Source organism: Oncorhynchus gorbuscha, linkage group LG14, assembly GCF_021184085.1.
Source record: "Oncorhynchus gorbuscha isolate QuinsamMale2020 ecotype Even-year linkage group LG14, OgorEven_v1.0, whole genome shotgun sequence".
NCBI lineage: Eukaryota > Metazoa > Chordata > Actinopteri > Salmoniformes > Salmonidae > Oncorhynchus > Oncorhynchus gorbuscha.
In genome coordinates this window covers 29,063,595-29,087,897 of record NC_060186.1, presented here as the reverse complement: position 1 = coordinate 29,087,897, position 24,303 = coordinate 29,063,595, and the positions used below count along the sequence as shown (strand labels likewise).

Below are 24,303 nucleotides of genomic sequence, written 5' to 3'. Positions count from 1 at the left end.
TCAGTTATAGTAATTCTCAAGTCCTGTATACATTTCCTCTTTTCACACAATTGCTTCACTGGTTAGTCTCACATCTTGTGGGAGTGTGTGTGTGTTGTCATTTTGTGTTGTGTGTTGTCATTTTGCCTCATGCATGATTTGTGGGAATGTTTTATGTCAAGCTGAGGTTCAGCTTTTCGTAGGCTTGTATTGACAAATTGGTGCAAAATTATTTTTGATACTTTTTTTTATGTTCGTATGTTAAATCCGTCTATATTCACTTATTTTGTTTCATTTTAGTGGAGCCAGGAGTTTCAGTAGGATTGTCACTAGCTTGTAATGCTGACAGAGCTATGGTGAGTTGCTCATCCTTGACTCACTGAGCCGGAGCACTATTTCATTTCTGACCTTTTGAATTTGGGCTTTAAAAAATGGGCCCTTTCAATTTCCCTTCCCCTCTGCAATTATAATCAGGAACTAGCTGCTCTTCACAAACATCCTGTGCTATGTGCTTACCCTCTTGTGCCATTTCCAGTCAATACATTGTGACCCACAGTATGACCTGACTCAGATACATTGTGAGCTATGACCTATGACCTGACACATGAACTGAGTAATGCTAATTCACTCACTCGATTCACCATGTGGTTGCTTCCACTGATCTCTATGTATTCTTTGTTTGAGTTCAGCCATTCCTGAGAGGACATTGTTGTAAAGTCTCCTCTCTCTTTCTCCATTTCGCTGAGCTAGGTGTGTGGACCACGTCAGATCCATAGCTGTGATACTCTAAACTACCTCCAAGGACTTTGTGTTGAGCTGGGGCCACAGCTTACGGTCTCGCAAACACTGAAGCCTGCCTTTCAAGGTTATACTATTTGTTTTAGAGGATGACGTGGTCTGTATTCAATTGAGTAAATGATCAATGTCTACTTCAGGTTGTGAGATAACTGTAACTGACATCAAAAACTAACATGTTTGCATTACACAGGACAAGATGTTTCTTTCTGTGATAGTGCTTTATGTATCCAATCTATCAACCAACCAATCAATCAATCAGTTCTGTGCTGCAGAGTGCCGTGAGTTTGGCTTGGATGCAGTGATTCTGTTTGACGGATCTCAGAGTATCATAACCAGAGACTTTGTCACCATGATCGACTTCATCAAGAACATTATTCGGATGTTCACTGCCCCCCGTGCACAGGTGGGTGTATGGGCCTTCTCTGTGCCCATCTCTGTCCACTCTGTCACGCAGAACTACCGCTCATGTTTAACCAATGTAATGCTTCCCCTTTCGGCAGGGTCTGGAGAGTTCTTCCTTAAAATACCACCCTCTTTCTTATTGGTATCTATTGACTCTGTTCCAATATCCACACTAGTATGGCCATTTATAGTAGAATGCATGGCCAATACACTAGCTTTGTTCTAAATAGTATGCTAGTATGGACTCTTTGGACATTGGTCTCAATGGGAACCATAATTGTGTGTCCACTCCTCCCAGGTGGCAGTTGCTCAGTATTCGACAGACACCAATGCTGTCTTCCACTTTGAGGACTTTGTGTCTGACCCTAACCCTGACAACCTGATGCGATCCGTGGACCATTTCCAGGAGGCGACATACACCCCATCAGCCATCCGCTATGTTCTGTGAGTGACATACACCCCATCAGCCATCCGCTATGTTCTGTGAGTGACATACACCCCATCAGCCATCCGCTATGTTCTGTGATTGTCATACACCCCATCATATGAACGATTAATAAAACTGTATTATCCCATTTGTATTTATCCTTAAATTCAACTAGGCAAGTCAATTAAGAACACATTCTTATTTACAGTAACGTCCTACCAAAAGGGGGAGCAGTCGTTGGGAAAGTCAATCAATAATCAATCCGGTTTATTGCAAGTTGCAACAGGGAGACACTACCAGCACAAAAGCAGAGTAATGTCTAACTGGCCTCTTTGAGACAGGCTTTTTATATTTGTGCCGCTCACGATTGCCAGGATGGTCACTAATTGAATCAGTCTACGCTAAAGTACTCTAAAAGTCCCCATCTCACTCCCCTCCCTCTTCTACACTGTCTCTACTCTGTCCTGTTCTGTCCCCGTCCTCAGAGAAGAGATGATGACAGAAGAACGGGGGATGAGGAAACATTCCAGGAAGCTGTTGGTTGTGATAACAGACGGCAAATCTAACGACCCTAAAGAGACCTTTAACTCTGTCATACCATTGGCCGAGATGAAGCACGTCATCAGATTTGCCATTGGGGTGATTTCATATAAACCTTTTACTTATGAGCTACATACAAAATGTCACCCTATTCCCTATATAGTGCACTACTTTTGACTAGAGCCCATAGGGTCAAAAGTAATGCACTGTGTTGCGAATACGGTGTTCCGCTGATCTCTCTTTATTCTAGGATTTGTCTCTGGCACTTCTGTTAAGATGATATGGCTGTTAAGTGTTAGATTGCTCTTAATTTTAAGTGCCATCTCTCTTTTTTGCTCTCTCTCCCTTCCCCGTCCCAGGTTGGGAAGCAATTCTCTAGACAAGAGCTTGAGCAGATTGCGTCTTTCCCAAACTTTGTATTTGAGACCAACAGTTTTGATGCTCTGAAATCCATTCAGAATGAGCTTAGGGAGAAGATCTTTGCAATTGAAGGTACAAAAGGATTGGGATTTCTTTTTAAACACAACCTATCCATTGAAATGATAACTACAGTAGTTACTATATCTTAATTTAAACATTGGATAAGGAATGTGTCCCTTTTACATGTACACCTAATTTGGAAGTTTGTAATATGTGAATTCTAACAGTGGAAATAGAACCGCGGATAATCACAATTTGAAAATGCTTTGTGTCTAGGAAACTGGTATGTTGGTTTGTTGATTATTCTCTTTGTTTGCATGTTCAGGAACTAACTCCACCAACTCCAGTTCATTTGAACAGGAACTGTCCCAGGGAGGCTTTAGTACCACTCTCTCTGGGGTTAGTGACTGATCTCTGTCTAGAAAGTGTCTACTGAAGGGCAATATTATTGTTATTGATTATTCCAGAATATCCTTTCAATGTTAACGTCATGTTTAACCAATGTAATGCTTCCCCTTTCGGCAGGGTCTGGAGAGTTCCTCCTTAAAAGAGCATTTGTACTTACTTCCATGAAATATTTATATCACATTACAGTTTAAAAGTAATATATGGTCAAGTAAAGTAACACATGAAGTACTTTTCTCTCTCCTGTGAAGGGTGTGTCTCTGTTTGGGGCAGTAGGGTCATACTCATGGTCTGGGGGCATTGTGGAGGCAGCCAGAGGGGTGAATGCCACGTTCATCAATGCCTCTGCACTGGAGACTGACATGCAGAACTCCTATCTGGGTGAGAATGAAGGACTAAGGGAAATACACTACTCAAGCTTTTACAAAGACATCACCAAATACAGTATACCAATATCACCAATTTTATCAAGTCTACATAATACCGCCACTTAGACAACAGATAATCGTGAGAGGAGTGTATGCCTTTATTGTCAAAAAGACATGCAGAACTATGCCCACAGAACTATGTACTGTATGTATACAATCTCCCACCACTACTGAGCAAAAGTGCAGTGTAAGGAGAAGGAGAAGCATGTGGTGAGGAGACATGAGGTATCATTCACTACAAATATGACATATTTCAGCAACTTATTATACAGATATACTGGATATTTTTAGAAACTGACACCAGATAGAGAACCTACTAATGTATCACCACTCAAAATTATTGCTCATAACTCATCTCAAGTTTGTGTTGGTGTGGGACAGAGACATTTGTTTTTATGAAACTGTAATTTGTACCACTATTTCCATAGGCACTTTTTTCATGTTCTGATCAGTGTTGGTTCTGGATGGTTTGTGAATAGCTCTGTCAGTGGAGATTATGGAATGATAGCCTGTTTATGTGGTGCCTATTGTAACTGTTCACAGATGCGTGGGCACAGTGCTCTACTGTACTCTGATGTACTCTGATGTACTCTTTACTCACCTCTGATTGTGTTGCCCAAAGTGACAGCAATCAGATCAGAAAGTTTGCAGATGATATTTCCATCATAGGGCTTATCACGAGCAGTGACGAAACAGCATATAGACAAGAAGTGTCTAACAGCGTGGTGTAGTGAAACAACCTTGAGCTAAATGCAAAGAAAATGATTATGGATTTCAAGAAGCTGGGGGACTGTTTTAACCATCTCGTCCAAGATGACGTGGGGCTGGGGGACTGGTTTAACCATCTCGTCCAATATGACGTGGAGCTGGGGGACGGTTTTAACCATCTCGTCCAATATGACGGGGAGCTGGGGGACTGTTTTAACATTACATTTACATTTAAGTCATTTAGCAGACGCTCTTATCCAGAGCGACTTACAAATTGGTGCATTTACCTTATGACATCCAGTGGAACAGCCACTTTACAATAGTGCATCTAAATATTTTAAGGGGGGTGGGGTGAGAAGGATTACTTTATCCTATCCTAGGTATTCCTTAAAGAGGTGGGGTTTCAGGTGTCTCCGGAAGGTGGTGATTGACTCCGCTGTCCTGGCGTCGTGAGGGAGTTTGTTCCACCATTGGGGAGCCAGAGCAGCGAACAGTTTTGACTGGGCTGAGCGGGAACTGTACTTCCTCAGTGGTAGGGAGGCGAGCAGGCCAGAGGTGGATGAACGCAGTGCCCTTATTTGGGTGTAGGGCCTGATCAGAGCCTGGAGGTACTGAGGTGCCGTTCCCCTCACAGCTCCGTAGGCAAGCACCATGGTCTTGTAGCGGATGCGAGCTTCAACTGGAAGCCAGTGGAGAGAGCGGAGGAGCGGGGTGACGTGAGAGAACTTGGGAAGGTTGAATACTAGACGGGCTGCGGCATTCTGGATGAGTTGTAGGGGTTTAATGGCACAGGCAGGGAGCCCAGCCAACAGCGAGTTGCAGTAATCCAGACGGGAGATGACAAGTGCCTGGATTAGGACCTGCGCCGCTTCCTGTGTGAGGCAGGGTCGTACTCTGCGGATGTTGTAGAGCATGAACCTACAGGAACGGGCCACCGCCTTGATGTTAGTTGAGAACGACAGGGTATTGTCCAGGATCACGCCAAGGTTCTTAGCGCTCTGGGAGGAGGACACAATGGAGTTGTCAACCATGATGGCGAGATCATGGAACGGGCAGTCCTTCCCCGGGAGGAAGAGCAGCTCCGTCTTGCCGAAGTTCAGCTTGAGGTGGTGATCCGTCATCCACACTGATATGTCTGCCAGACATGCAGAGATGCGATTCGCCACCTGGTCATCAGAAGGGGGAAAGCCATCTCGTCCAATATGACGGGGAGCTGGGGGACTGTTTTAACCATCTCGTCATCTCGTCCAATATGACGGGGAGCTGGGGGACTGTTTTAACCATCTCGTCCAATATGACGGGGAGCTGGGGGACTGTTTTAACCATCTCGTCCAATATGACGGGGAGCTGGGGGACTGTTTTAACCATCTCGTCCAATATGACGGGGAGCTGGGGGACTGTTTTAACCATCTCGTCCAATATGACGGGGAGCTGGGGGACTGTTTTAACCATCTCGTCCAATATGACGGGGAGCTGGGGGACTGTTTTAACCATCTCGTCCAATATGACGGGGAGCTGGGGGACTGTTTTAACCATCTCGTCCAATATGACGGGGAGCTGGGGGACTGTTTTAACCATCTCGTCCAATATGACGGGGAGCTGGGGGACTGTTTTAACCATCTCGTCCAATATGACGTGGAGCTGGGAGACTGTTTTAACCATCTCGTCCAAGCTTTGTGGGCACTATGGTGTTGAACACTGAGCTGTAGTCAATGAACAGCATTCTCACATACGTGTTCCTTTTGTCTGGGTGGGTAAGGGCAGTGTGGAGTGAAATTGAGATTGCGTCATCTGTTGGGGCGGTATGCGAATTGGAGAGGGTCTAGGGTATCTGGGAGGATGCTGTTGATGTGAGCCATGACAAGCCCTTCAAAGCACTTCATGGCTACCGACCTGAGTGCTACGGGTTGGTAGTCATTTGGGCAGGTTACCTTCGCTTCCTTCGCACATGGACTATGGTGGTCTGTTTGAAACATGTAGGTATTAGACTCAGTCAGGGTGAGGTTGAAAATGTCAGTGAAGGCACTTGCCAGTTGGTCCGCAGAATGCTTTGAGTACACATCCTGGGAATCCATCTGGCCCCGCGGCTTTGTGAATGTTGACCTGTTTAAAGGTCTTGTTCACATTGGCTATTGAAAGCGTTATCACACAGTCAATCGAACAGCTGGTGCTGTCATGCATGCTTCAGTGTTGCTTGCCTCAAAGCGAGCATAAAATTTAGCTCGTCTGGTAGCATTAAGTTCACGTCACTGGGCAGCTCGCGTCTGGGTTTCCCTTTGTAGTCCATAATAGTTTGAGCCCTGCCACAACCAACGAACTATTGACGCTTTGCTTGTTTGATGGTTCATCTGAGGGCATAGCGGGATTTCTTATCGCCGTCCGGATTATCAGCGTCCGATCCTTGAAAGCGGAAGCTCTAGCCTTTAGCTCGATGTGGATGTTGCCTGTAATCCATGGCTTCTGGTTGGGATATGTACGTACGGTCACTGTGGGGACGATGTCGTCAATGCAATTATTGATGAAGCCAATGACCGAGGATGTTATACTCCTCAATGCCATTGGATGAATCTAATTGGTCTAATGTTGTTATGGTCTAATGGTCTAATGTTGTTATGGTCTAATGTTGTTATGATCTAATGGTCTAATGTTGTTATGGTCTAATGGTCTAATGTTGTTATGGTCTAATGGTCTAATGTTGTTATGGTCTAATGGTCTAATGTTGTTATGGTCTAATGGTCTAATGTTGTTATGGTCTAATGTTGTTATGTTCTAATGTTGTTATGGTCTAATGGTCTAATGTTGTTATGGTCTAATGTTGTTATGATCTAATGGTCTAATGTTGTTATGGTCTAATGGTCTAATGGTGTTATGGTCTAATGGTCTAATGGTGTTATGGTCTAATGGTCTAATGTTGTTATGGTCTAATGTTGTTATGGTCTAATGTTGTTATGGTCTAATGTTGTTATGATCTAATGTTGTTATGGTCTAATGGTCTAATGTTGTTATGATCTAATGTTGTTATGGTCTAATGTTGTTATGGTCTAATGTTGTTATGGTCTAATGTTGTTATGGTCTAATGTTGTTATGGTCTAATGTTGTTATGGTCTAATGGTCTAATGCTGTTATGATCTAATGGTCTAATGCTGTTATGATCTAATGTTGTTACGATCTAATGTTGTTATGATCTAATTGTCTAATGTTGTTATGGTCTAATGGTCTAATGTTGTTATGATCTAATGGTCTAATGTTGTTATGGTCTAATGTTGTTATGGTCTAATGTTGTTATGGTCTAATGGTCTAATGTTGTTATGATCTAATGTTGTTATGATCTAATGGTCTAATGCTGTTATGGTCTAATGGTCTAATGTTGTTATGGTCTAATGTTGTTATGGTCTAATGGTCTAATGTTGTTATCGTAGAATGTATGCACACATGACTGTAAGTCGCTTTGGATAAAAGCGTCTGCTAAATGGCATATATATTATAATAATAATATATTATATTATTATTATGAATCCCGGAACATATTCCAGTCTGTGCTAGCAAAACAGTCCTGTAGTGTAGCATCCGTGCCATCTGACCACTTTCGTATTGACCGAGTCACTGGTGCATCCTGCTTTAGTTTTTGCTTGGAATCAGGAGGATATAATTATGGATAGATTTGCCAAATGGAAGGTGGGGGAGGGCTTTGTATGCATCTGTGTGTGTGGAGAAAAGGTGGTCTAGAGTTTTTTCCCCCTCTGGTTGCATGTGTAATGCTGGTAGAAATTTGTTAAAACTGATTTAAGTTTTCCTGCATTAAAGTCCCTGGCCACTAGGAGCACTGCTTCTGGGTGAGTATTTTCACGTTTTCTTATGGCCTTAGAGTTGGTTTAGTGCGGCCAGCATTGGTCTGTGGTGGTAAATAGACGGCTACGAATAATATAGATGAGAACTCTCTTGGTAGATAGGGTGGTCAACAGCTTATCATAAGGTACTCTACCTCAGGCGAGCAATACCTCAAGATTTATTTAATATTAGACATTGTGCACGAGCTGTTATTGACAAAAGACACACACCCCTACCGCTCATCTTACCAGACGTCGCTTCTCTGTTCTGCCGGTGCATTGAAAATCCCTCCAGCTCTATATTGTCCGTGTCGTTCAGCCACGACTCTGTGAAACAGAGGATATTACAGTTCTTAATGTTCCGTTGTTAGGATAATCGTAAGGCGCCTAAACAAAATGTCCAATGATTGCATGTTAGCAAGTAGAATTGATGGAAATGGGTGTTTACTCACTCGCCTACGGATTCTCAAAAGGCAGCCTGATCTTCGTAGTCTTTTCCTCCGTCTTTTCTTCACGCAAATGACAGGGATCTGGGCCTGTTCTCGGGAGAGTAGAATATCTTTCTCGTCAGACTCGTTAAAGGAAATAGCTACTTCCAGTCCGTGGTGAGTGATCCCAGTTTTGATGTCCAGAAGTTATTTTGGGTCATAAGAGACGGTAGCAGCAACATTATGTACACAATAAGTTTTACAATTTTTTTTACAAACAAAGCAACAAAACAAAGGAAATAGCACAATTGATTACAGGCATGTAAAATGTCAGCCATCCTCTTCGGCGCCATTTTATCAGTTACCAACTGGGCAGAGGTACAAGTGCATCAAAACTTCCACAACCAGTTTCAAGAACAGCTTATATCCCAGTGCGATAAACCATGCAACCTGAGCTGTTTATCATACTTTTAGCACATATAACTGAACTGTTTTTGTTTTCTGATTGATTTTTCTGATCATTTACTGTCTGTGTGTATGTACTGTCTTACGTGAGGGAGCTCCAACAAAGAATGAAAATGTACGGTGCATTCAGGAAGTATTAAGACCCCTTGAATTTTCCACATTTTGTTAAATTTCAGCCTTATTCTAAAATGGATTAAATCATTTCCCCCCATCCGTCTACACACAAGACCCCATAATGACTTTTTTTCTAATGTATTAAAAATATAAAACTTCCATTTACATAAGTATTCAGACCTTTTTCACAGTACTTTGTTGAAGCACCTTTGGTAGCGATTACAGCATAGAGTCTAATTGGGAATGACGCTGCAAGGTTGGCACACCTGTATTTGGGGAGTTTCTCCAATTCCACTCTGTAGATTTGTCAGGTTGGATGGGGAGCGTTGCTTCACAGCTATTATCAGATCTCTCCAGAGATGTTCTATCGGGTTGATGTCCGGGCTCTGGCTGGGCCACTTAAGGACATTCAGAGACTTGTCCCGAAGCCACTAATGCGTTGTCTTGGCTGTGTGCTTCGGGTCGTTCTCCTGTTAGACTGGGGTAAAGGTTCACTTTGCCATCCTGAGCGCTCTGGAGCAGGTTTTCATCAAGGATCTCTCTGTACTTTGCTCCATTCATTTTTGCCTCGATCCTGACTAGTTGTCAAGTCCCTGCCGCTGAAGAACAATCCCCACAGCATGATGCTGCCACCACCATGCTTCACCGTAGGGATGGTGCCAGGTTTCCTCCAGGCGTGACACTTGCCATTCAGGCCAAAGAGTTCCATCTTGGTTTCATCAGACGAGAATCTTGTTTCTCATGGTCTGAGTCTTTTAGGTGACTTTTGTCATATTCCAAGCGGGCTGTCATGTGCCTTTTACTAAGGAGTGGCTTCCGTCTGGCCACTCTACCAAAAAGGCCTGATTGGTGGAGTGCTGCAGAGATGGTTGTCTTTCTGGAAGGTTGTCCCATCTCCACAGAGGAACTCTAGAGCTCTGTCTTTGACCATTTGGTTCTTGGTCACCTCAATGACCAAGGCCCTTCTCCCCCGATTACTGGCTAGGTGGCCAGCTCTAGGAAGAGTCTTGATGGTTCTAAACTTGTTTAATTTAAGAATGATGGAGGCCACTGTGTTCTTGGGGACCTTCAATGCTACAGACATTCATTGGTACACTTCCCCAGATCTGTGTCTTGACACAATGTTGTCTCTGAGCTCTACGGACAATTCCTTCAACCTCCTGGCTTGGTTTTTGCTCTGACATGCACTGTCAACGGTCAGACCTTATATAGACAGGTGTGTGCCTTTCCAAATCATGTCCAATCAATTAAATTTATCACAGGTGGACTCCAATCAAGTTGTAGAAACATCTCAAGGATGATCAATGGAAACAGGATGCACCTGAGCTCATTTTTGAGTCTCACAGCAAAGGGTCTGAGTATTTCTTTTTCTGTTTTAAATTTGTTATACATTTGCAAACATTTCTAAAAACCTGTTTTCACTTCATCATTATGGGGTATTGTGTGTATTGATTGAGGAAAAAGTTATTAAATCCATTTTAGAATAAGGGTGTAATGTAACAAAGTGTGGGAAAAGTCAGGGGTTTTGAACACTTTCCGATGGCATTACTTTAAATACCTGCAAATGGCAAATAAACTTTTAAAACTTGAACTCAAATGCTGCATGTGTCTGTACAGGCTATTCAGTGGCAGTGGCAGAGACAGTGAATGGCAGTATATATTTTGCTGGAGCTCCCAGGTTCAACCACACTGGGCTGGTCCTGGTCTTCCAGAGGGATCCTCTCCAACAGGAGTGGACTGTCACCCACAGGATACTTGGGTCTCAGGTGAGAAAGAGGGCAGAGAGGCACCCTATGCCCTATTCACCAGAGCCTATGGGGAAATCAGAAGACACTGAGAAGGCAACCAGAATGCAAAGTTGTCATTGCCATGTTGCTCTTTACCTAATAATGTTTCCTTCCACTGTTTCTCTCTTTTCTCTCTCTCTCCCTAGCTTGGTTCCTACTTCGGGGCAGAACTGTGTGTGTTAGAGAGCCATGCTGGGCCAGGGGAGGGCCGTGCTGAGCTGCTGGTTGTTGGGGCTCCTTGGTATCACGCCCAGGGTGTTGGGGGAGAGGTCCACGTCTGTACCCTGGAGACTGGAGTAAGAGTGGCTACATAACACCCCATACATACATGAAGGGCGGAATTAAATAGAACACTGTATTGCATATCTATGTTTCGGTCAATATCATACTAAACCAACCAATTCAGTAGTAGATTAATTGAAATAATTCATAAACTGAAAATGTGCATTATCAATTCATAACTGGTTGATTCAAGTTGACTACTTTCGTCTGAATGACTCCAACCAACACTGCTGTGTTTATATACAGCTGACAAGAGTCAAATACTACAGAATTTCAGACACAAATTTCAAACTGACGCAGACCACATTCCACAATTGCCGTTACTGCTTCCTGTGTGTGTACATGTGTGTGCATGGCACATGTGTAATTGTTGCTTCATGCACGCATGAAATACTTGAAGATACAGTGCAATCGGAAAGTATTCAGAAAGTACCCTTTCACTTTTTTCCATTTTTTTAAAACTGTGGCAAACCTCTTCAAGGTTAGGAGCGTTTGTCACAAACTAAGTGGTAAACTGTCACCAAATCACCCAAGAATGAGAGTTCTTTCAAACAGGACAGTACCTGTGTGTTTGTTTCTCCGTCCTGGTCCACCCAGGCCGTAGGCGAGGTTAAGGATAGCAGGGTTCGGTACACGAATCGGGTTCTCGGTAGGTCCAAAGGCCAACAGGTAAATCCAAAACAATCCAGCTCATACACGGTAAATCCAGCCAATCTCTATAGTCTCTTTCTTTATTGTTCATAGATCCTTCCAGCACTCTCTCTCTTTCCTCCTGGTTTTTCTTGACCCTTTATCTGTGGGTCGGCTCCACCATCTGAGGGTTCCCCTTGCTTCTGGGACTTGTAGTTTTGGCGGTCGGCCATTTTGTGATCTGTAGTTCTGACAGGGGCGACCATTTTAGTGATCGGGCAGAGCCCGTTTATTCGTTCTGCTCTCACATATCTGCCACTTATCACTCGACCCCCCTTCTTTGCCACAAAACGTTACAGCCTAAAAAACAGAACCTTTGCTGTGAGACTCGAAATTGAGCTCAGGTGCATCCTGTTTCCATTGATCATCCTTGATGTTTCTACAACTTGGAGTCCACCTATGGTAAATTGAATTGATTGGACATGATTTGGAAAGGTACACACCTGTCTATATAAAAAGGACCCACAGTTGACAGTGCATGTCAGAGCAAAATCCAAGCCAGGATGTTGAAGGAATTTCCCGTAGAGCTCTGAGAGGATTGTGTCGAGGCACAGACCAGGGGATGGGTACCAAAATGTTTCTGCAGCATTGAAGGTCCCCAAGAACACAGTGGCCTCCCATCATTCTTAAATGGAAAAAAAGTTTAGAACCACGAAGACACTTCCTAGAGCTGGCTGCCTGGCCAAACTGAGCAAATCAGGGGGAGAAGGGACTTGGTCAGGGAGGTGACCAAGAACCCGATGGTCATTGACCGAGTTCCTTTGTGGAGATGGGAGAACCTTCTGAAGGACAATCATCTCTGCCGCACTTCACAAAGTGCTGACTAGTCACGATCGAGAGAAAGATGAACGGAGCAAAGTACAGAGAGATCCTTGATGAAAACCTGTTTCAGAGTGCTCACGACCTCAGAAGGTTCACCTTCCAACAGGACAACGGCCCTAAGCACACAGCTTAGATATTACATTTACATTTAAGTCATTTAGCAGACGCTCTTATCCAGAGCGACTTACAAATTGGTGCATTCACCTTATGACATCCAGTGGAACAGTCACTTTACAATAGTGCATCTAAATCTTAAAGGGGGGAATACTTATCCTATCCTAGGTATTCCTTAAAGAGGTGGGGTTTCAGGTGTCTCCGGAAGGTGGTGATTGACTCCGCTGTCCTGGCGTCGTGAGGGAGTTTGTTCCACCATTGGGGGGCCAGAGCAGCGAACAGTTTTGACTGGGCTGAGCGGGAGCTGTACTTCCTCAGTGGTAGGGAGGCGAGCAGGCCAGAGGTGGATGAACGCAGTGCCCTTGTTTGGGTGTAGGGCCTGATCAGAGCCTGGAGGTACTGAGGTGCCGTTCCCCTCACAGCTCCGTAGGCAAGCACCATGGTCTTGTAGCGGATGCGAGCTTCAACTGGAAGCCAGTGGAGAGAACGGAGGAGCGGGGTGACGTGAGAGAACTTGGGAAGGTTGAACACCAGACGGGCTGCGGTGTTCTGGATGAGTTGAAGGGGTTTAATGGCACAGGCAGGGAGCCCAGCCAACAGCGAGTTGCAGTAATCCAGACGGGAGATGACAAGTGCCTGGATTAGGACCTGCGCCGCTTCCTTTGTGAGGCAGGGTCGTACTCTGCGGATGTTGTAGAGCATGAACCAACAGGAACGGGCCACCGCCTTGATGTTGGTTGAGAACGACAGGGTGTTGTCCAGGATCACACCAAGGTTCTTAGCGCTCTGGGAGGAGGACACAATGGAGTTGTCAACCGTGATGGCGAGATCATGGAACGGGCAGTCCTTCCCCGGGAGGAAGAGCAGCTCCGTCTTGCCGAGGTTCAGCTTGAGGTGGTGATCCGTCATCCACACTGATATGTCTGCCAGACATGCAGAGATGCGATTCGCCACCTGGTCATCAGAAGGGCGAAAGGAGAAGATTAGTTGCGTGTCGTCTGCATAGCAATGATCGGAGAGACCATGTGAGGTTATGACAGAGCCAAGTGACTTGGTGTATAGCGAGAATAGGAGAGGGCCTAGAACAGAGCCCTGGGGGACACCAGTGGTGAGAGCGCGTGGTGAGGAGACAAATCAGGACTGGCTTCGAGAGAAGTCTTTGAATTTCCTTGAGTGGCCCAGCTAGACTTGAACCCGATCAAACATCTCTGGACAGACCTGAAAATAGCTGTGTAGCGGTGCTCCCCATCAAATCCAAGCTTGTAGCGTTATACCCAAGAAGACTCGAAGCTGTCATCGCTGCCAAAAGGTGCTTCAACGAAGTACTCGGTAAAGGGTCTTTAAATACTTATGTAAATGTGATATTTCCGCTTTTTTTTGTATAAATCTGCCTAGATTTCTAAAAAAACGATTTTAGTTTTGTCATTAGGGGTATTGTGTGTAGATTGATGAGGGAATTTAGAAAAATATATATATTTTAGAATAAGGCTGTAACGTAACAAAATGTGGGAAAAGTCAATACTTTCTGAATGCACTGTATATCAGTTTTTTGGTCATAGTTAAACTACGAGAAACTGTATCAAATTGTTTTATACCCGCTCAGCCACCCTACTGCTGCCAATTCAATCAATTTGGGCCATTTTTGTGTAAGCCGTATCACTGGATTACAGTTATTGATCACCCATCCTACCTCCTTCGTTTGCTGGTGTGTGGATGCCTACCTGAATTCGATTTGATTCCATTCTAGGCACCCAACTGCTCCCTTACCCTGCGTGGAGTCCAGGGGAACGTCCATGGTCAGTTTGGGACATCTCTGTCCCCCTGTCCAGACCTGAATGGGGACGGGTTTCCGGAGCTGGCTGTAGGAGCCCCACTGGAGGACAGAGGACATGGGAGTGTTTACATCTTCCTGGGATGCCCTTGGGGCGTCCAGGCCAAATACAGTCAGGTCAGTACTAAATAGACAGCCCTCTTGTTTCTGTCTAAATATTCTGAAATAAGCTGAAAGCTTGTATGTATTTTGTAAATGGTTTTTTGTCTCAACCTGACTTTTATTCTGTTCTAAGCACTGCATCCCCCATAACACATAGAGACAATTGCAACCATCGATGGCCACTAGGTTATCACCAGCTGATCTCTCGTTATACCAGCAATGCACTCTAAAATCACCTGCACAGCTGATCTCAATTGCAACCACTATAGGTCACTAATTGATTGAGGCGGCAGGTATCCTAGTGGTTAGAGCGTTGGACTAGTAACCGAAAGGTTGCAAGATCGAATCCCCAAGCTAACAAGGTAAATATCTGTCATTCTGCCCCTGAACAAGGCAGTTAACCCACTGTTCCTAGGCCATCATTGAAAATAAGAATTTGTTCTTAACTGGCCTGCATAGTTCAATTTAAAAAAAGATCACTTTGAGTCTACATATGGTAATAAAATACAAGGAAACCATGTTGTATTTGATACCATTCCACTCCAGCCATTACCACGAGCCTATCCTCCCCAATTAAGGTGCCACCAACCGACTGTGCTGTATACAGTGGGGCAAAAAAGTATTTAGTCAGCCAGCAATTGTGCAAGATCTCCCACTTAAAAAGATGAGGCCTGTAATTTTCATCATAGGTACACTTCAACTATGACAGACAAAATGAGAAAAAAATCCAGAAAATCACATTGTAGGATTTTTTATGAATATATTTGCAAATGATGGTGGAAAATAAGTATTTAAGAGTAGTTGGAGGCCACGGAAGGAGAGTTGTATGGCATTGAATCTCGTCTGGAGGTTAGTTAACACAGTGTCCAAAGAGGGGCCAGAAGTATACAGAATGGTGTCGTCTGCGTATAGGTGTACCAGAGAATCACCAGCAGCAAGAGCAACATCATTGATGTCTACAGAGAAGAGTGAGCCCAAGGATTGAACCCTATGGCACCCCCATAAAGACTGCCAGAGGTCCCGACAACAGGCCCTCCGATTTGACACACTGAACTCTATCAGAGAAGGAGTTGGTAAACCAGGCGAGGCAATAATTTGAGAAACCAAGGCTGTCGAGTCTGCCAATAAGAATGTGGTGATTGACAGAGTCGAAAGCCTTGGCCAGGTCGAAGAATACGGCTGTGTCTCTTATCAATGGCGGTTATGTCGTTTAGGAACTTGAACGTGGCTGAGGTGCATCCATGACCAGCTCTGAAACCAGATTGCATAGCGGAGAAGGTACGGTGGGATTTGAAATGGTCGGTAATATGTTTGTTAACTTGGCTTTCGAAGACCTTAGAAAGGCAGGGTAGGATAGATATAGGTCTGTAGCAGTTTGGGTCTAGAGTGTCACCCCCTTTGAAAAGGGGAATGACCACGGCTGCTTTCCAATCTTTGTGAATCTCAGACGATATGAAAGAGAGGTTGAACAGGCTAGTAATCGGGGCTGCATCAATTTCGGCAGATAATTTTAGAAAGAGAGGGTCCAGATTGTCTAGCCCGGCTGATTTGTAGGGGTCCAGATTTTGCAGCTCTTTTAGAACATTAGCTATCTGGATTTGGGTAAAGGAGAAATAGTGGGGGCTTTGGCGGGTTACTGTGGAGGGTGCCGGGCAGTTGACCGGGGTAGGGGTAGCCACGTGGAAACCATGGCCAGCCGTAGAGAAATGCTTTTTGAATTGAATTTTATAAATCAGTGTATACCAGTGTTGCCTACGCAAGGTCAATGACGACTAGCCACCAGCGCTGTAGACATCACAATGATGTGTTAGACGTTTCTGATTTGTAATGAACCTGAGGGCTGCATGATACACTGAATCAAGTGCTCTCGGGGTAGTGGCTGAGGCCTGCATATATATAACATCACTAAAATCTAAAACCGACAATAATGTACATCATACCAGCTCCTTCCTGGCCTCAAAAGAAAACCAAGCCTTATGCCGGTAATGAAATCCTATTTTCATCTTGAGCTTCCTTATCACGTTCTCTACATGCACAATGAAGTTCAGCTTATCATCAACCCACACACTTTAACTTGCTCTATAGTATGTCCAGCCAATGTAGCAATGACATGATTTGTAACATGCCTGGCATTTGAAATTAACATGCATTTTGTTTTACCCGAATTTAGAATCATTTTTGAATCATACAGATTATGTTGTATGATGTTAAATGCCCTTTGGGAATTTTCAAAAGCTAAAGATAAACTACTACCACTTGAATAAAGAACAGTATCATCGGCATAAAAATGAACCTCCTGCCACGCCCTGACCTTAGTTCCTTTTTATATGTCTCTATTTTTGTTTGGTCGGGGCGTGAGCATTCTGTTGTTTTTCTATGTGTTGGGCCTGGTATGGTTCGCCCTCAGAGCCATCTGTCTATCGTTGTCTCTGATTGAGAACCATACTTAGGTAGCATTTTCCCACCTGGTGTTTGTGGGTAGTTTCCTGTTTTGTGTTTTCACCTTTCAAGATGTTTCGATTTTTATTTCTTACATTCACTTTGTTATTTTGTATTTTCGTATTCTGTGATAATAATTAATCATGGACACTTACCAAGCTGCGTTTTGGTCCGATCCTTCCTACTCCTCATCCGATGAAGATGAAGATTGTTACACATCCGCTGTTTCAATAAGACCCCCAATGTTGTTGATATGCAAAATTAACAACAGTGGGCCCAAACTAGAACCTTGCGGAACACCTGAGCATACCTCTATGGACTCAGATTTACAACCATCCGCCATTACACAGTGTACGATTTGATAGGTAATTTATAAACTAATCTAGAGCATGACCAGTAATTCCACAACATTTGAACCTTTGCACTAACACAGCATGGTCCACGGTGTCAAAAGCCTTCAACAAATCAATAAAAACAGACGCACAATGTAACTTCTTATTAAGAGCACAGAGCACATTTAAAACCTTCAATGTTGCTGAAACAGTACTGTGGCCAGACCTAAAACCTGATTGCATTCCATTTAAGATGTTGTTTTCTTGGAAGTAGGTCTTTAGCTGCCTACTAAGGGCTCCAGTATCTTTGACAGTACAGGCAATAGCACAGTGATCACTTATGTCATTTGCAAAAATATCAGAAGCATTAAAACGATGAGGAGTATTGGTTAAGATCAAATCAATCAGAGGATTTCAGAGGATATTTTATATTCAACCTAGTTACACTGTTGACAATCTGAGTGAGATTGTAGGTATTGCACAGAATTTTAAGTTGATCAGAGCTAGATGTTAGCCAGTCCTGATTCAGATCACCCATCAGGACAAACTCAGAATTGACATTCTGTGATAACAATTTGAAAATACAATCCAGAGAGCCAACAGTAGCAGATGGAGGTCTATAACAACAAGATACAACAATATTTAAAGATGAGCCAAGGTTTAGGTTCAAAGAACGACCACCGAGAACTTGTCTTTTACATATACAGCAACACCCTTAGATGTACGATCTATATGAAAAACATTGTAACCATTTATGACTATTTTTGTCTGTAATATATTTTTTAAGCCAGGTTTTAGAAAGCATAAATACATCAGGGTCGGTAGTTTTTATCCATATATTCACAAAACCAAGATTCGTCAGAAGACTTCTTACATTCATATGCAAAAACTTCAGGCCACTCTGACTACTTAATTCGGCAGGGGTAAGAATGTCTGGACCTGGATTAGACTGGACATTTCCAGACAAAAGAAGCAGCAAGATAACGGCAAGTCTAGATCGAGGGTTAGAACATTTGGAGTTACAGACAGCACTTGGACGAGAATCCATAGTCACCAGTCTTTAATGCCACATATTTAAGGAGATGTGTAAAGTCCAGAGACATGGTTAAGTACCAAGAGAACAGCCCTGACATGTAAGCGCAAGAGTCCGATCTCTCCCATATTGTTGGGGAGAAATGTGCATAGTTCTCATGTGCATTTGCGGAGCAAGCGTGGGGTTTCTCACAATACTCGAGGGAGAAACAATCATATATTTTCTCATTCACAGTGCAACGGGCTCTAAATGTATCGCCAACATTGTAGAAGCCAAGGGTAGACACCAGCAAAATGAACAACAGCATCATGTTTGTTAAAACAGTCATTAAAAGTCACTAATCAAATAGTTCAACCACTTATCAAAAATAAAGTCAGCGATGTATGCGTATGATGTAGTCGAGCAAAGGTCCGGGGATAGAGAGAGAAAGTGGGCACCCAAGCTACTAACCGCAGCAGTCAAGCACCCAAGCTAACTTGCGACTTCCAGACATCTAAGTGAGAGAGAACAGCTCACTGAGTATTACTTGCCCTAGCAGAGCTGGTTAGGTTGTTATGTTATCCAAAGCGTTGGTGAACAACTGTGCTGTCAGATTGTCCGTTCGTAAATTCAGAGCTTTTCGCTTTCTGAGTTCACACCGGACCCTCTGGCCGATGAGTTTACTGACAATGGCCATATTCAACAGGTGTTTGGTGTTTGTAAATCATCCGTTATTCTGCGCTCTCTGGCAAGAGTGCTCTGGCCAGACTGAATTTACTGAATTGCAGAGCCTTTTGTTAAGATATGTAGCTAGCTACGTAAACAATTAACCATAATCACCACTCATGACGTTACTACCCTGCATGAATCTAACCAACCAGGTAGCTAACCAACCAGGTTCAATGTTAGCTAGCTAACATTAGGCTATAGGTAGCTAAGAAAATAGCTTTGAGATACGAATAATAAGGTCATACACACAATGTTAGCTAGCAAGCCAGCTAGCTAAACAATGAACCATAATCACAACTCATGTTACTACCCTGCATGCATCTGCAGGTAGCTAGCTAACCTTGAACCTGGTTGGTTAGCTAACAGCAGTTTTGATACACAATGCATTTTAAAAAGAGCAGTACCTAGAGGTACTGACCAGCTCAAATAGACAGAAGCGTGCTATATGGCAGACCATTTCGAACTCATCTCTCGGCATGTCCAGCCCACTCATTATCTCAGCCAATCATGGCTAGCGGGAGGGTTGCTGGCTTTTTCTTTGGATAAACCAACTAGGCTCATAATTTATCAATTGTATTTGCATATGGCATACAAGTTTGTTATTAAGGCACATGAAAGTTCACATGTTCAAGAAGGCATTTCTGCCAAAAATATGCATTTTGCTAGAGTTTACATTCAAACGTCTCTCCTGTGAGGTAGTGACCCTCGACATACACCTAGTTTCCTGAAACGGGTCACAAATCTGGTTCAAAGGCACATGATTGCTGCGTACAATAGCGATAGGATCAGCAGAGGCATTGAGGGCAGTAAGAGGGACATAAATTAGGTTGCTTACATTGTGTCTACCAATGCCCCTGGTATAAGGTACATTTGCTAAAGCATTTTGACTCAGCGACACAATGATAGGGATTAACTCAGCTGGGCTTGGGTTATTCATAAGTCATTGTCTCAACGCAGCCTTATAAATCCTGCGAACGGATCCAGGAACCCAAATGACTTGGGTAGATCCCATCCTCCTTATAAAACGTGTTTTGCTTTCAAAAGGTATCGAAATTGTCAACAAAAGTTACACCCATTGAGCTGCAATAATCACGTAGCCAGTTGTGAAGAGAACGAATCCTGCTAAACCGTCCAATGCCACGATTCTGAGAGGACACAAGGCTAGATAAGCTGGGTCTTTTGTCCTTGTCTGGCAGAGAGTCAATCAGCACTTTGAAATCCAGTTTAACCTCTTACCGCTTCCCCCCTACTTTGTGCAATTTCCGCCTGAAGACCTACCCAAATCTAACAGCCTGTAGCTCAAGCACAGAACCAAGGATATGCATATTCTTGGTACCATTTGACAGAAAACACTCTGAAGTTTGTGTACATGTGAATTGAATGTCGGAAAATATAACACAATAGATCTGGTTTAGATAAAACCATACGTTTCTTAAATTTTTATATCATCTTTAAAATGAACAAGATAAAACAAACATTCAGATAGGATGATGGGGACAATTTCAGTGAAAAATATAAGAGGGCAACAGTACTTGTACAAAGTTTCAGAATGATAACTTCCAAAATGAGTGTGCTTACATGACATTTATCATGAAGTCACCCAGGTGTCCCACACAAGTAGCCCAAATGTACCCAAGTGGCCAAATTGGTGAAGGTATACATTTTGAAACAAATAACTATATACAAAATACCAAAATGGTATTCTAAAACCCCCCCCAAAGAAATTGAGAAAAAAATTGAAATAAAAAAAGAATGGGAAAAAAATGTATTAAAAAAAATATGGGAAAAAATATATATACATTTACAAAATAACATGGGTAACTATTTACACATTTTCAATATTTGGAAGACTCTCAGACTGAACAGTTTAGGGTTCCATAGGCAGAACAGTTGAAACTGGAACAGCGGCAAGGCCAGGTGGACTGGGGACAGCAAGGAGTCATAATGCCAGGTAGTCCTGATGCATGGTCCTAGGGCTCAGGTCCTCCGAGAGAGAGAAAGAGCGAGCATACTTAAATTCACACCGGATAAGCCTCCCATTCGGAGTCAGTCAGTGTCACTGTGAAAGAAAATGTTCAGTTAGAATAGTTTCAAATATGAGCCCTGTATCAACAGGTATAATAAACAGATGTATAGAAAGTTGAAGGTTGAATATATTAGGTTGAATATATTATTACCGTAATTTCCGGACTATAAGCTGCTACTTTTTCCCCACGCGTTGAACCTCGCGGTTTATACAATGACGCAGCTAATTTATGGATTTTTCCCGCTTTCACAAGATTCATGCCGCCAAAAAACTGAGCACCGTCACATAATGTGATGTAAATCGAGCGAGCTCAAACTTCCCATCATTCTGATTACGGTAGTCATTTTGTAACCCTCATCATGGCAAAGACACGGAGAAATGCATATGATGCAGCTTTCATGTTGAAGGTGATCGATCTGGCTGAAAAGGAAATAGAGCTGCTGACTGCGTGGAGCATTGTCAAAAAATCCACTTTCATCAACGGGTTTCGAAAGGCTGGACTGCTGCGTGTTGAAGAGGGCAGCGATCCAACATCGGATGAAGCAATTCTGAGGCTATTCAACTCCGACACCGAAGGAGATGACTTCAGTGGTTTCAGTGCACAGGAGGAGGAAGCTAGTGACCAATGACTTTCTTGATAGGCTACTGTTTAATTTTTGTTACAAGCCGTGTTTCGTTAAAGCCTATTTAATTTTGTTACAATCCGTGTTTCGTTTAAAGGCTGTGTATAGTTAATTTGTTTCAATGTACCGGTAGGCACCTGCGGCTTATAGACATATGCGGCTTATTTATGTACAAAATACATATTTTTTTATAATTCAGTGGGTGCGGTTTATATTCAGGTGCGCTTAATAGTCCAGCAATTACGGTATAACCTGCTAGATCTACCGTCTCTTTTATATGACATTTCAGCTAGATCTACTGTCTCTATTATATTATGACAGACCAGCGAGATCTACTGTCTTTATTATATTACAACAGACCAGCTGTATCTACTGTCTCCATTTCACTTTGGCCATTGATGTGGTCCTACCCTCTCCTCAACAGCCTCAAATAGGCTATTTCATGTGGGTTGGGGTGGGGCGGCAGACACGCATCTCACATTTCATGACATTACATGTTTATATAATTGCTTCTAAATAAAAACAATAAAAATCACATAATATTTGGATTAATTTCAAACAAGGGCATTAGCATGATAAGAACTTACCAGTCCAAAACGATGTCCTCTCCCGTTCAAAAAATATTCCTCCACAATCGCTAAATGAAGCGTCATACAACCACCTGTCTCACCTTCCCAATCAATTTATTCTAAAATTGTGTGTACATCTGTATATCTAGACTTAGATTTAGCTTTCCCTGATATAGTCGCCATAATGAATGATATATAAACAGCTGAATCTGTGCGTTCCCCAAACAATGCAGTGTGTAATGTGCGTAGCTCCTTCCGGTATGAATCTTCAATAGCATATGACTCACTTTACGCTGAAGCTTACTACATGGGTTGGTCTTGCAACACATAAACATGGCGTATTGCCATTTAGCTCAGCTCATTGGCTATCTACCCAGCTAGATTTCAAGACGATCAGTTGTCATTGGGTTAAAGGACAGTCAATCAACGAAACAGCGGGCAAATCATTGGTGCACAATGATGTCATGACTTGTTGTCTTCAAATCAGTTTCTTTCAGTCAATACGTCCCGCGAAATGGCCCATCAGGTTTGATTGTTTTACAAACAAACCAGTTGATTGCAGTGAAACCAAACATGACTGGAAAAGTCACGTTCTGTGTGGGTTATCTACCTGGAATGTGTCATCGAAAATGGAATGAGACGGAATTCACGACACAAGCGGTTCACAAAATGTTTCGTGTTAGGCTATAAAAATGGATTTTATCAAACAAAAGATCATTCATTGTGTAACAATGAAATTGCAAACAGACAAAGATCGTCAAAGGTAAACCATTTATTTTAATGCAGTTTGTGATTATATTACGCCTGTGCTAGTTAAAATTTATTTTTTTATGGGGTTCTATGGCTCAGATAATCGCATTGTATTCTTTCGCAGGAAATCCTTTTAAAAATCTGACAGCACAGTTGGCAAGATTCTAAGCTTTCGATACATGTGAGACACTTGTATTTTCATGAATGTTTAATATGACTATTTGTGTAGCGATCACCGTATGTTGTGGAATTTCAGCCCGCTAGCGGGTTCCGTGCGCAGAGAGGTTAAACTGTTCAGAGCTGCCCTTCATAATTTAATTGAAACCCACATGGATTACGATAGAATCAATGTTCATATCCGGGCGAAGTACATTCGGGAGCAGCTTAGTAATAGCTTAGTAACTCGAGCTGTCGGATAGGACATTGTTTTTGCACCAGGAACAGTCACATTTCTTACCATGGAGCTGCCCAAAATCACGGCTGGCGAGAAAGATGAGGAAATCCGCTCACTCCCACGCTCCACAGGATTCGGAGAACCCTTTAAGGATGGGCGAGAGGCAGGATAACTTGAGCTCCCGGCTCCTGGTGCAGGCCTCCGACAGATGGAGAAGCCCTGTTCGATCCAGAGCAGGGAAGGAAGGTTGCTGACATCGAAATCGTAGGGGAAGGAGTAGGCACAGCGGTCGCAGACAGAAGTACCCCCAGCAACAAAGGTGCAGGAAGATCAGGCTACAGTGTGGCGAAACTATTCTTGTTTGCATCCGGTCCAGGCCTCACGTTGGGAGTGTAGACTGCTTTGTGGGAGGCCACTGTCTTCGGCTTCCACGGTTCGTGACATACGACGATCATTGATTGCCATGCTCCTCTTGCTGTGCAACTGCAACTCCGCTATCAGACGGGGGAGGAGAGGCAGGAGATGGCTCCCCTCAAACAAACTCCAGGCAACACCGGCCAGTCGGGTGTGCTGATTAGTAATCCTGCACAGGTGTTTGGGTGAGCAGAGCTGTGATGCCTTCTTTGGCTGGTCTGGTGCTAAAGGTAGTGCAGCCTTCCACAGTGCTGCACCTAGTGCCGCTGTCCATGGCACTGAAGTGAGCGCACCTGTCTATTGTGCTGAGGTGGGTGGCTCTGTCCATGGTGTTGCATTCAGCCACACCTATGCCCAATGCCTCTCACGATGGCATACATGGGTATCAAGAACAAGATAAAAATTAATTGAAACGATTTCCCACATGGAAGCTTCTTGCCATTGTT

At 43.4% G+C, this 24,303-nt stretch overlaps 1 protein-coding gene across 2 annotated transcripts in view; it reads left to right on the top strand.

Moving 5' to 3' along the window:
• LOC123994755 (integrin alpha-X-like) overlaps positions 1 to 24,303 on the top strand; it is a 64,778-nt gene that overhangs the window by 6,000 nt on the left and 34,475 nt on the right. For both annotated transcript variants that reach the window (XM_046297716.1, XM_046297715.1), the window contains exons 4-14: positions 280 to 335; positions 730 to 844; positions 1,050 to 1,180; positions 1,478 to 1,623; positions 2,092 to 2,245; positions 2,506 to 2,638; positions 2,892 to 2,965; positions 3,223 to 3,352; positions 10,559 to 10,707; positions 10,875 to 11,024; positions 14,384 to 14,584. In XM_046297716.1, the coding sequence (XP_046153672.1) occupies positions 280 to 335; positions 730 to 844; positions 1,050 to 1,180; positions 1,478 to 1,623; positions 2,092 to 2,245; positions 2,506 to 2,638; positions 2,892 to 2,965; positions 3,223 to 3,352; positions 10,559 to 10,707; positions 10,875 to 11,024; positions 14,384 to 14,584 (1,439 nt within the window). The remainder of the gene's footprint in view (positions 1 to 279; positions 336 to 729; positions 845 to 1,049; positions 1,181 to 1,477; positions 1,624 to 2,091; positions 2,246 to 2,505; positions 2,639 to 2,891; positions 2,966 to 3,222; positions 3,353 to 10,558; positions 10,708 to 10,874; positions 11,025 to 14,383; positions 14,585 to 24,303) is intronic.